This window comes from Hyposmocoma kahamanoa, unplaced genomic scaffold (genome assembly GCF_003589595.1).
Source record: "Hyposmocoma kahamanoa isolate Upper Pololo Valley unplaced genomic scaffold, ASM358959v1 202, whole genome shotgun sequence".
Classification (NCBI taxonomy): Eukaryota; Metazoa; Arthropoda; class Insecta; order Lepidoptera; family Cosmopterigidae; genus Hyposmocoma; species Hyposmocoma kahamanoa.
In genome coordinates this window covers 10699853-10711262 of record NW_020653726.1, presented here as the reverse complement: position 1 = coordinate 10711262, position 11410 = coordinate 10699853, and the positions used below count along the sequence as shown (strand labels likewise).

At 35.0% G+C, this 11410-nt stretch overlaps 1 protein-coding gene across 1 annotated transcript; it reads right to left on the bottom strand.

Moving 5' to 3' along the window:
• Window positions 1-112: 112 nt before the first annotated feature.
• LOC113227123 (pancreatic triacylglycerol lipase-like) lies at window positions 113-8545 on the bottom strand. The gene is made up of 4 exons (XM_026460000.1): window positions 8467-8545; window positions 7843-8214; window positions 7169-7372; window positions 113-336 (listed from the first exon to the last, which is right to left on the bottom strand). The coding sequence occupies exons 1-4, from the start codon at window positions 8516-8518 to the stop codon at window positions 113-115; spliced, it is 852 nt and encodes a 283-aa protein (XP_026315785.1). The 5' UTR covers window positions 8519-8545.
• Between the last annotated feature and the right edge of the window lie 2865 nt (window positions 8546-11410).

The following is an 11410-nucleotide window of genomic DNA, read 5'->3' as shown; positions in this document are numbered from 1 at the left end:
CATGTTGGTTTTATTTAACATTAGTTTAATGGTACCATTTTATTCTAGTTGTAAATTCATATAACAATAAATGGTTAAACTAGTTTTACTTGTGCTTTATTCCTTTAATTGCTTAGTTGCAATTTTCATCGTTTTGTTCGTTTTCCTGGCTGTCCTCCGTGTGCAGGTAATAATCGCCTCGGCTTTCTGGAGAGGCCGGATCTCCCATTTTGGTAGAGCCATTTTTGCATTTGCCTTCCTGAAAGTTCTTGTAACTGTCGCAAGGATATGCAGTGAATCTGTTTGCCACTATAGATTCTCCGTAATATTCACATGCCTTCCCATGACTACAGCCTTCTGCAAAGTACATAAGTATTTTTCAGTCAAAACATCTATAAACTTTGGCTACAGGAGAACGTGTTGCCATTATAGATTTTAATACGTATCGCGCTCGAAATATTTTTTTAATCCGCGTTTGAATCGGAATGTATTAATTATGTATGTACCTAATTAAATGACATTCGCTCCGTTACATCGCTTGTTCTACATATAAAGAAATTTGTACTCGGGCTCGGCTCATAACACCTTAATTTAGTTTCATGAGATCTAATCGATTTCTCCCTGGACACAGAAAATAGGCGCGTTTTAAAAATCTTAGATAACAATGCGTACAATTGATGAAAATTCTCACTTCCTGTCGGGCGATTACACAGAGGCAATATTTGAGTCGAAGTAGTAACGTTCAACAACTTCATTAGTGAACAACTCCACTTGTATGACAGTAATAGTTAATGCAATTTCACTGTAATTAATAATTACCAATTTTCATCACGTTTTCCGCTTGTGTATGTATCGCTTCCCTGTCACATAAAAACACGTTGAAATCTCTCGGTTATAAAACAATAAGCAGGTTGAAGTTGGCAGGAATAAAAGTACAAACTGATATGGTAGTTTACGGCACTAATAATTTTCACACAATATTTAGAAGCGTTGTTGCAGCGCCACTGTCGTGATTCGCGTGCGCCACTTTTGCAGTTACAATTAGTGAACTAAAAATTACGCACACTTCTTGTCATGCCATAGTCGCGCATAACTATGGTCGCACCACTGGAGTGCTTCTACTGGCGTCTAATTTGGTGGCACCTTATTAGTCGTTAACTCTAATACTTGCATGAATTAATGGAGAACAATCAAGTTAGTAGTATTTTCGCGATTTCAAGGAAACATTCTGTCAGATCGCTGCTATAAATGTTAATATGTACAGGGTGCAACAGTACGATATAGTCATATAAATGTAATATAGATTAAACGTGTACTTGATTTAGACCCTTCGGTTCGAAATTACAAAAAAAAAATACAAGCTTCTAAAAAGCTTTAAATTAGTTTATTTCTAAATCGATATACCTGCATTACAGGACTATTGCAAATCTTACGCTTAGTTACCAATAGTTAATTCATAAACCATTCATTCATAGATACATTTTAGAAGCATCATAGATATAAGTAGAAAATTAATCGAAAACGAAATGTCGCCGATTTACGCTAAAGTATTTTGAATTTCCTTCTCCCTTCCTTTTCAGTTGCAATTAGCTAAATATTAAAACAAAACATTACGTAATCATATGAATTAATTGCCTTAACAGGTTTTCATAGATATTTAGATACAGTACGGTACGTGTCTAGTATGGTGAGTGACTAGCAGATCGAAATTTCTGTTACGTATAATTATTGCATTTTCGACTAACATCGTCAGATGCTAAGGTCTAATCACAAAATTTAGTTATATTGCGACTGTTCGTCTATGTCACGTTTAAAAAAACATTTCTTTTTGTTTTGTTTTAGATGATCATAATCCTACCTATAAGTTCTAAGAACATAATATTGGGTTGGGTTTTTTAATTTACAGGAAGTAAATAATAATTGTAATAAATTTATAACACGACATTTCATTCGTTATTATGTCAAGTTTATATATATATATTATATATATGTTTATACGATTGCACGATTGTGACAAATAGCGATTCTTTTTATTAATTATTAATTCGTTTATTACTTTATTCAATTGTCAATTCACTTACAGAATCGATTAGATCCGCACCTAATAGAAAAAAAAGGAAGACATAATAGAAAAAAGGAGAAAATGAAAATAATTTATTTCATTGTTTGCATTCCGTCTCATTTTCATTATTTACGGTCATTGAGTAAGTCTAATGTTTACAACCTTGGCCCTTAGCAAGTTTTTGTGCTTAATTATCGATTAAAATGTGCAATCAATAAAGTGTATCATTGTTCCCTCATTTGAAGAACTAGCGATGTGACAGGTAGTAGGCTTGAGTTCGGGAACGACGAACTATTAAGAATATATTCCCTAAACTGACCTACATGAACTAGTTCGTCTTGCACGGTTTTAATAGTTCATCGTTCTTTTTAGTTCAGTACGAGTTCACCTGTCTTTTATACAGAAGTGCGAGCGGGACAAATAGCGATCTTTCACTACTTTTAGTTCAAGTGGGTTGCACGATTGAACGTTCCCAGCTCGTATCTATATTATGTATAACACCTATATACAAGCTTGCAAAAAGTAACATTTTTTGGTAGGTATCTGTATGTATAATATCAACCTATATGTACAAGTATATGAAATAGTTGTACATAAATATTGATTTTTAAACACACCATTTAAACTAAAATTAATATTTTGTAAAAAAAGGCTATTTATAATTATTAATGCAAAGATCGAACACTCAGAAAAAAATTCCTTCGATTCGGTCGGATTCGAACCGACGTCTTCTTGCATACCGTGGTAGACGCTATACCAACTAAGCCACGGAACGAACCAACGGCCCTCACGATTTTTTCTATGTGCTTGCGTCGTGTCTTTGTATTTGGTTTTTCAACGACTATTTAGTCGTAGCGCCATCTATGAGAAATCTATTTATTTATTTATTTATCTAACAGGAAGATCAACAGCTTAAAACTAACTTAAATGACAATAGTAACGACTGAGAGCCAATTATAGATCCTCACAAATAGAAATATAATAAAAAACACTTGGATACACTATTTAAGGTATAAAACAAAACATAACTTATTTATGAAATATAAGAAAGACAATCGCAGTTGTAACTCACTTTAAGTTAAAGAATTGCCAACTCAATGCTCTCCTTGCCGAAATCGCACTCGTATTAAATGAAAGATTTATCACCCAGTTAGTGCCTTTACAGCTGGCGAGAGATGTCGCTATTCACTGTATTAATTATATTTTTATTGAATTGATATTCAATTTTTTTTTTAGTGTTTTTTGTGATGGAATATTCTGTTGACGGTATGTACACTATAACCACGTATTTTTTTTTAAAAAGTCATGTATATTTTTGGTGCAATATAAGTTTGAATATCTTTAAAAAAATCCTGCATATTTCTCCTTATTTGTTAACTTTTTAAAGGACTGCAATTTTTTATATTTAAATATTTAAATCTAGATACTTCTGTATATTATATTTACAACTTTCAGGCATAGATTCATATATATTTCAGAGCCCGAAAAGCCCCGCAAGTAAATTATTGTCCTTTTTTCAGAACGTGTCATTACTCTGACGAAATTGGAATTTTTCGAAGAATGGCTGAGGCATGAGAAAAAGGCAAGAAACAGTCGCATTTTTGATTATATATGTGAGAAACATAATATCACTAACGCTTCTGACGAATCACTGAAAAACCTGAAGATGAAAATCTCAAGACTTTCCGCGATACTAAATGAAAAGTGGACATCATTTAATCTAATAAAGAAGTGTTTTTAACCAAACATAAAAATTGGATCGAGGCTTCGGGAATAGTAATGAATGTATGTACACACCAGCCGCAGCCTTCAACATCATTAGGACTTGGGTCTTTTGACGACTCATCGCTGAACACGAAGAGACCTAGAGTAGAAGATCTTTTAGAAATTCGGAGTGCAAGTGAGCTAACTATAGCCGCGGAATTAGCTACTAGGAAGGAAGGGCACCGAAGTGTTGCTAAACAAATTAAAGAGTCGGTGAAAGTCCAAAAAAGAATAAGTGTTCTGAACAAAGTAGGCAGTTAACTCCGGACGAAGCGTTAGCTTATTACGTAGACTCCAAATTTACTTGTCACTCATATACGCAAACTAGGAAGTGGTCAATGAAGGCGGGACATCAAGTGTATCCATCATTCTACAGTTTAGGTAAATCCAAAGTTTCTTGTCCTTCTGACGAACACATTACGGTCACTGAATCTCGAACCGAAATTAAACTTCAGGCGATTTTGAATAAAACGGCCGAACGATTAGTTGAAGCTCAATGTGAAGTTTTTACAAGTGTGTTACCTCGTTCATCGTATACGTTGGTAAGCAAATGGGGTTGTGATGGGAGTTCGGGGCATAGTACTTATAAGCAGAGGTTTGAGAACACCAGCACTACAGACGAATTTCTGTTTGTATACTCATTTGTCCCCTTGAGACTTCATGACGGAGAAACTGTGATCTGGCAAAATCCACAACCTTCCTCAACCTTACATTGCCGTCCTATCAGGTTTATTTTTGCCAAGGAGATAAATGAGTTTACGAAAGAAGAAACTACTAAAATTTTACATGAAATAAGTCAGCTTCTTCCAACATTATGTAACGTTGATGGATCTCAAATCTTTGTTACACACGACTTATTGTTGACGATGACTGTTGGTAAAGTGTGTAACGCTTTAACGGACACACGTTCAACACAAAAGTGTTATATTTGCGGTGCTACTCCGTCTACTATGAACGAGGAGTCGAGGAACTATCCCAGCAATAAAAAGCGCTATGAAATTGGTTTATCCACTTTTCATGCATGGATCCGCTCTTTTGAATGTATGCTTCACATTACCTATCGTTTAGAAATAAAAAAGTGGCAAGTCAGAGGAGACAACGATAAAGCTGTAGTAAAGCACCGCTCAAAAGAGATCCAAAAAATGTTTAAAGATCGTATGGGTCTTATAGTGGATAAACCAAAACCTGGTTATGGCAACTCGAATGATGGAAACACAGCACGTAGATATTTTTCTAATGCTGAATTGAGTAGCGAAATAACAGGATTGGACGTCTTATTGGAGTCTTATTAAAAGATTTCATATAATTTTAAGACCTTTGTCATCGGGATACGACATAAATTGTTTAGAATTCGAAAAGTTTTGCGTTGAAACAAGAAAATTACACCTTGATCTGTATTCGTGGTACACCATGCCCGTTCCTGTGCATAATATTCTTGTACACAGTACGGAAGTAATTAAATTCTTTCGCTTTCGCCTTCTTCCTATTGGTCAGCTTTCCGAAGAAATCCAGGAGGCAAGAAATAAAGATTGCCGTAGATTCCGTGAGCGACACACTAGGAAGCGGTCACGTATTGCCACGAATACAGATCTTTTGAGAATGCTCCTAAGTACGTCCGATCCTGTAATCAACACATTTAGAGAGTTACCGAGAAAGAAGATTACTGCTTTGCCAGCGGAGGTTCTGCAGTTGATTATACCACCTTCCTTACCATCCCAGTTATCATCAGTTCGCGAAATTGATGAGGAGGATTACGTGTTGTAAGACTCTACCGAATTGGAAAGTAATGATGAGGAATCATCTGACGATGAGCATTAAATATTTTTGTAATGTCTTTACATTTAGATTAGATAAATTAGGTCTTGTTTATTATTGTAATTAATTATTTTTAATATAGTTTTAATATGTAGTTGTAGAGTATTTTACTATAGGTGTTTTAGTTATATAATGCACATTTATTATTATACGTGTCAATTTTGTTACTTACTACTGAAATATAATTTTTGTTGTTATTGTATTGTTCGTTGATTTAATTTAATTGTGTAAATATAAAAATTGTAAATAAATACCTACCGAACACGTCATTGGTAACGTGTAATAAACATTTATGATTTTTTAAATTTATTTTTAGTTTTTCTATGTCCTAATACTTTTATATAATAAAAGAATAATACCCTCGTGCCTTACAGGCATGTGAAGAAGGCAGAGGCACCTAATTACAGAGCTATCACCCACATTTCACCGCGTAATTGGTGACCTTACGTATCAGGTGGTGAGGCCATCACCATTGTAGGGTCTACACACATTACAGTACACAGGTTTCCACTTTTTTTAGCTTAAAATAGCATAATATACCTGCAATATACATAAACATTTAAAATAACTCAAAAAATAATTTTGTCCCGCTAGCTTGTACTAGACGAGACACTGTGCGTCGGTTCGAATCCGACCGGAAGGAATTTTTTTCTGAGTGTTCGATCTTTGTATTAATAATTATAACAAACTAGTGGAGTAATTTCACAAAAAATAATTGAATATCAATTCAATAAAAATATAATTAAAGGATATTTAGTTAAAATGACAGTCTTTAAACCTGTAAAATATGAAGGAAAATCAAATAGTACCGATTCCATACAAAATGTATTTTTAAATATTTAGTACAGTGTAGTATTGACCTCATAATACTAGAAGTCCGTAGTAGTTCGTGTGAATAAAATTACTAGTTTGGAGCGTTTTCGTTTAATGTCCGAGCCAGGACAAGACGAACTAACTAACTAAGGAACTAAATGACTAGAAGACCGACCTAGTTCAGTTGACCGATTGAACTAACTAGGATCGCTTCCGCTAAGGACCGATCAGGCACAAGTCTAGCAGGTGGGGTCGTATTCTAGAACTCTACTCAATGCTCAAGTCAGGACTTGAGTATGATTCAAAGCACTAGAAATCAAACTCAAGTCCTTGCCATTAGGTTCGTATTTCCAGTGCTTGAAATCATACTCAAGTCTGCTGAAATCCTGACTTGAGCATTGAGTAGAGTTCTACCTAAGGGTCGTATTCTAGAACTCTATTCAATACTCAAGTCAGGATTGCACTGGCAACACAAGCACTGGAAATGCGACCCTAATGGCAGGGACTTGAGTATGATTTCGAGTGCTTTAAACCATACTCATATCCTGACTTGAGCATTGAGTAGAATTCTAGAATAGGACCCTTAGTATGGTAAGTAGTAAAGCAGTCTCGTAAATAGAGACAGATTCTCGCACTTAACATATTATGTATATTTTTGAACTTCACGAATGAATTACACGCTATAAATAAGTTATTGTCAGTCAAACACCAGAATGACACTGAGAAAGAGCTTACGAATCATTGGCCGAGGTCCATCACATCCAGGTTGCGCAGGGCGACCGCCATTTGGATAAAAGTCAGCGTGTCCGTGACTCATTCGGTAGCCGTACACTCCTCCGCATGTGTGAATAATATCTACGAACTCTGCGTCGCTTTTTTCTAAACGACAACTTGATGGCATGTACGGAAACTCGAAAAGCGGTCGTGCAGGATCCAGTCCTATTTAATAAAGCTTTAGTAAATCCCTACGAATGGTCTATTATTATTATCATCATTATTTTAATTTGTTTATTATCTTTATTTATATATATATTTTAGACTCGCTTCTCCCAAGGTCTAAAAAATTATTATATTATCATTATTATTAGTATTTTGGATATCTTCATTTGATGTTTGTTTGCGATTTGTGTGATTTGTGTGATTGACCACGTAGCAGCCAAGGCAGCTCCTTGGCTGCGTCGAGTTAAAATCATTGCAAAATGATTTCAACATTTTCCTGAGCTTGTGTCCATCACATACATACTTCATTCCTTTTATTTTGATTTTACATATATATTTTTAATTATAATTATTTTTGTATGTTCCATAATTTTTTTTATTCTAATTTCTATAAATCATTATTATTTTGTTATGTGTGTGAAAATAAATGTTTTAAATGCTTTAGGGAACTTTAGATTTAAAAACCATACCTGTCACCCTGCTTATTGGTTGCTCTGAGAACATTCCTGCGTAGCCCATAACTTGTGCCCCCAAACTATGTCCGATTAAGTGCATATTTCTGCCCGTTACGTTGTAAGTTTTCTTAATTGAGTCCAGTAATTTAGCGACTCGTTTACCCACGTATCTGGTGCTAAGTGCAGGCCACACGTAACTGGGGTTTGCAGCGATTTCGCTCCAGTCTACTGTAATGACGTTATAATCGTGTGTCTGCAGATAGTTATCCCTGATATTCTGAAGCCATTCTGTTTTATCACTCGAAATCCAGCCGTGTGTGATAACTTTTAAGTTGTTGTTAGCGTTGTAATAAGAACTGTTTATAGGGCCACCGTCCTCTGGAACATCTAACATTTCTGGATATGTTGGATTATTTCTATAAAAGTGCAATTTTGTTAATAAATTAATTTTTTTCGGACTTTAATATTTTTTAGAGATCCAGTAAGAGAGAACAGCAAATAACAATATTGTAAAAACATATTTTTTTATTGCCCGAAACATTACGTTATTTAATAAATATATTTTAAGCAATATTTTTTGTGCTTGGCGCTTATTATCTTGATATGTTATAAGTACATGTCGTACGTAGAGAAACTTACCGAGTGTATAAACTGAAATATGCACTTCCAAAGAACATTCCCCTGCCTTCATCAGGTATTGTAGAGAAGTTCAAGATGTAAATAGTTCCATTTTCAGCATAGAAATCTAACCATTCCATATCGTCTTCATCGTTACTTTCATCACATAACATTGTCGTCCAGATTGCTAAAAATTTGATATATAATTTATTCAATGTACTTACTTATATATAATTTATTTAACAATGGTATTAGGACAGGATCAAGAGTACGTTAAGCTTGACACAAGATTAAAATTTAACTGTAGATACGCCGCTAATCAAAAGATCGGTCTAAAGCATAGGTTCCCAAAACTTTTTGACTCACCGCCATTGACTAACAAATAAATGGACGACGGGTCTAATACAAAAACCACGAAAAAAATGTCCCAAGTCAACCTATTTAAACATAGTGACATGTAAAGGAATATGAAAAAGCTAAAACGTTGAATTTAAATTGTAATGTCATCGCAGTACTGTCTAATTTTGCTTGCTTCGCTGTCAGTCAAATAAACGAAGACTAAAGCGTGAATGACGCTCTGCATACAATTTTAAAGCCCTATAAGTTCGGACACTTTTTAGCGCGGATCCGACGTCCATATAATTGTAAGTCAATGCTCACCGCCCACTTAAACAAGATAAAAAAATTTCAACGCCCACCACCACAAAAAAATAAACGAAAACACGTGTTTTTATAATGACTTAACACAAAAGATCACCAGGAAAAAAAAATGTATTTTTGTAGTACAGTTTATATAGATAATTCAAGCTTTCTTTTTGAAATGCGGTAGCGCTCCGTGGTAGCATCAACGCCCCCCCAATTGCTGCCGAGGCCACTAGGTACCCTAGGACTCTTCAGCGCCTACTTTGGCGGTAGGGACCACTTTGGGAAACTGTTATTGTCTAAAGTGTATTTATTCTTGACTATCTGTGTGTATAGGAAACCAGTAAGTAATGTTTTATGATCTTATCTGTCCCTCGTAATACAAAGTTTTCTTACCATATAGAAAAACGACGCCCCCAGAAATTTGTTTTGTAAAAAACATCTCTAGAACGTGTTCGAAGCACGAAATGCATAGTTGCGTGTTGGTCTCTTTTAATTGTAGGTATGGTGATGCTAAGCTATCACTAAAGATAAATAACCATAATCGTGTTCAACAAAACGCACACGTTTCCTTTGATGCTACTAAGTTAATTGGTTGTATAATTTTCCGAGTAAACCCACATTTAGAAGTGTGGTTTATTATGTTAGGTACCTATTGTTGCTGTATTTGTTCAAGTTCTGTGCTCTATTAATATAGTAAGTATACTTACAGAGGTAATGTGGAAATAAAATTCCACTTATCGCAAGTAGTGATGGTATGGTAGGGAAGAGTGGAAAAAAATCCACTTGTTCCCACCAGGGGGGACAGCTGGTAGGGATCAGTGGAATAGCTCAATATACAATTGTATTGAAGTGGTTCTGTTTTGTACCAATATTTAAAACCATTTTGAGGTTCGTTGTGTTATTGTTCGTTGTCATAATTATGTCCGCGTTTTACTACCAAATCCATGCTTAGTTCGAACTTGGGTTCGTAGTTGTCTTTATACCAGAAAACACATGTCATTTATATTCTCTCTGTATGTACTACTTCGTAATTAATTCATTAGACCGCTAAATAACCGGCTTAGCAGTAGAGGTGTTATCTTTATCATCCTATGAATTATTCACTATATTTCATAAAATATGTGTAAATGTATATTCATAACGCTGATAAAACTTCACAGCGCCGACACGCAGTTAGTCTAATTACGTCGTGACAATTATCGCATATTTAAGGGTTGGACTGGAAGAAATTAATACAAGTCAATAATCATAGCAACGTTATTGTATTTTTATTCTTTTTGAATTGAATCCTTTTGTGCTTACACAGTAAACACATGATCTCAACACTTATAACTAAAAATATTCTAAAAATGAAAATCAATGGATATTTCGAGTTATAAAAAGTGGTTTGTGCAAATTTGTTTCCAATCGAGGCGAACTCATCGTGGATTGTTGTAAAGTGCAGCTGTACGAGTATGATACTTGAGTAATATTCGATACGTTATCATTGTGCTGAGATATTGTGCATTGCCTTAAGTTTTTACTTTGGGTGCCCCTGTTTCACCGCAATACTATCTGCCAATGTGCAATTAACTTCATTCACTTACTTTCGTTTATACAAACTGATATATCGAATTAGTTACATTAATCTATTATATTGCTATCTTTTTCATTTTAGTCTATAGAAAATGTCGAGTGACGTTAGGCTATGTTTCGAAATGCTATATCGCCTTAATTTTGTTTTCGTGTCGTTTATGTATAAATAAATATAAGTAGTCGTAGACCTGTGCTTTGCATGCGTGAAGGCAGTCGCGACCGGCGAGTGCTTCAGTTACGGTGCTGCAACACGCGCGCCTGGCCGCCTACGCTGGCACTACGCGCGCCGTGTGCCGGCCTTTGATAGTCTAGCGAAGTATCGACTGACTTCTATTTTGAAGTAGGTACCTACTACTTCGTATTGCGATCAAATATAATTCGCCTTTATTATCACTACTGCAATATTTTAATTAGTAAAGGAAGGATAAGTCATTGGAAAAAGACTAGATATCACATGGTTTGAGCTATATCTATTATTTTTGATTCTTACTTTTGTACACAACAGTTAAATGTTCACAATTAGTCGTGAGTGCGTGTTTATTGCAATCAATTTGGTTCTTATTTACGAATTATCGCTTGAAGAAAAACAGAAGTAGAAGTGAAAGTTAGGCATATAAAACCTACATAAACCTACCGAACTGTAAGTAAGTCGTTAATTGTGTACCTACTCGTGCGCGATATACAATGGTCGTGAATATCGCTCGCCAAATCAACAAATCAATCGATTGTATATTATTTACAAAAA

Bases quoted from the DNA above. Each gene is read 5' to 3' on its own strand.
- LOC113227123 (XM_026460000.1), bottom strand. From the start codon at position 8,518: ATGAAGGCAGGGGAATGTTCTTTGGAAGTGCATATTTCAGTTTATACA. The intron at 7,373-7,842 runs GTATGGTTTTTA...TTTATTAAATAG, and splicing joins ACCAATAAGCAGGGTGACAG to GACTGGATCCTGCACGACCG. The intron at 337-7,168 runs GTAAGCTCTTTC...TGTACTTTGCAG, and splicing joins TGGACCTCGGCCAATGATTC to AAGGCTGTAGTCATGGGAAG.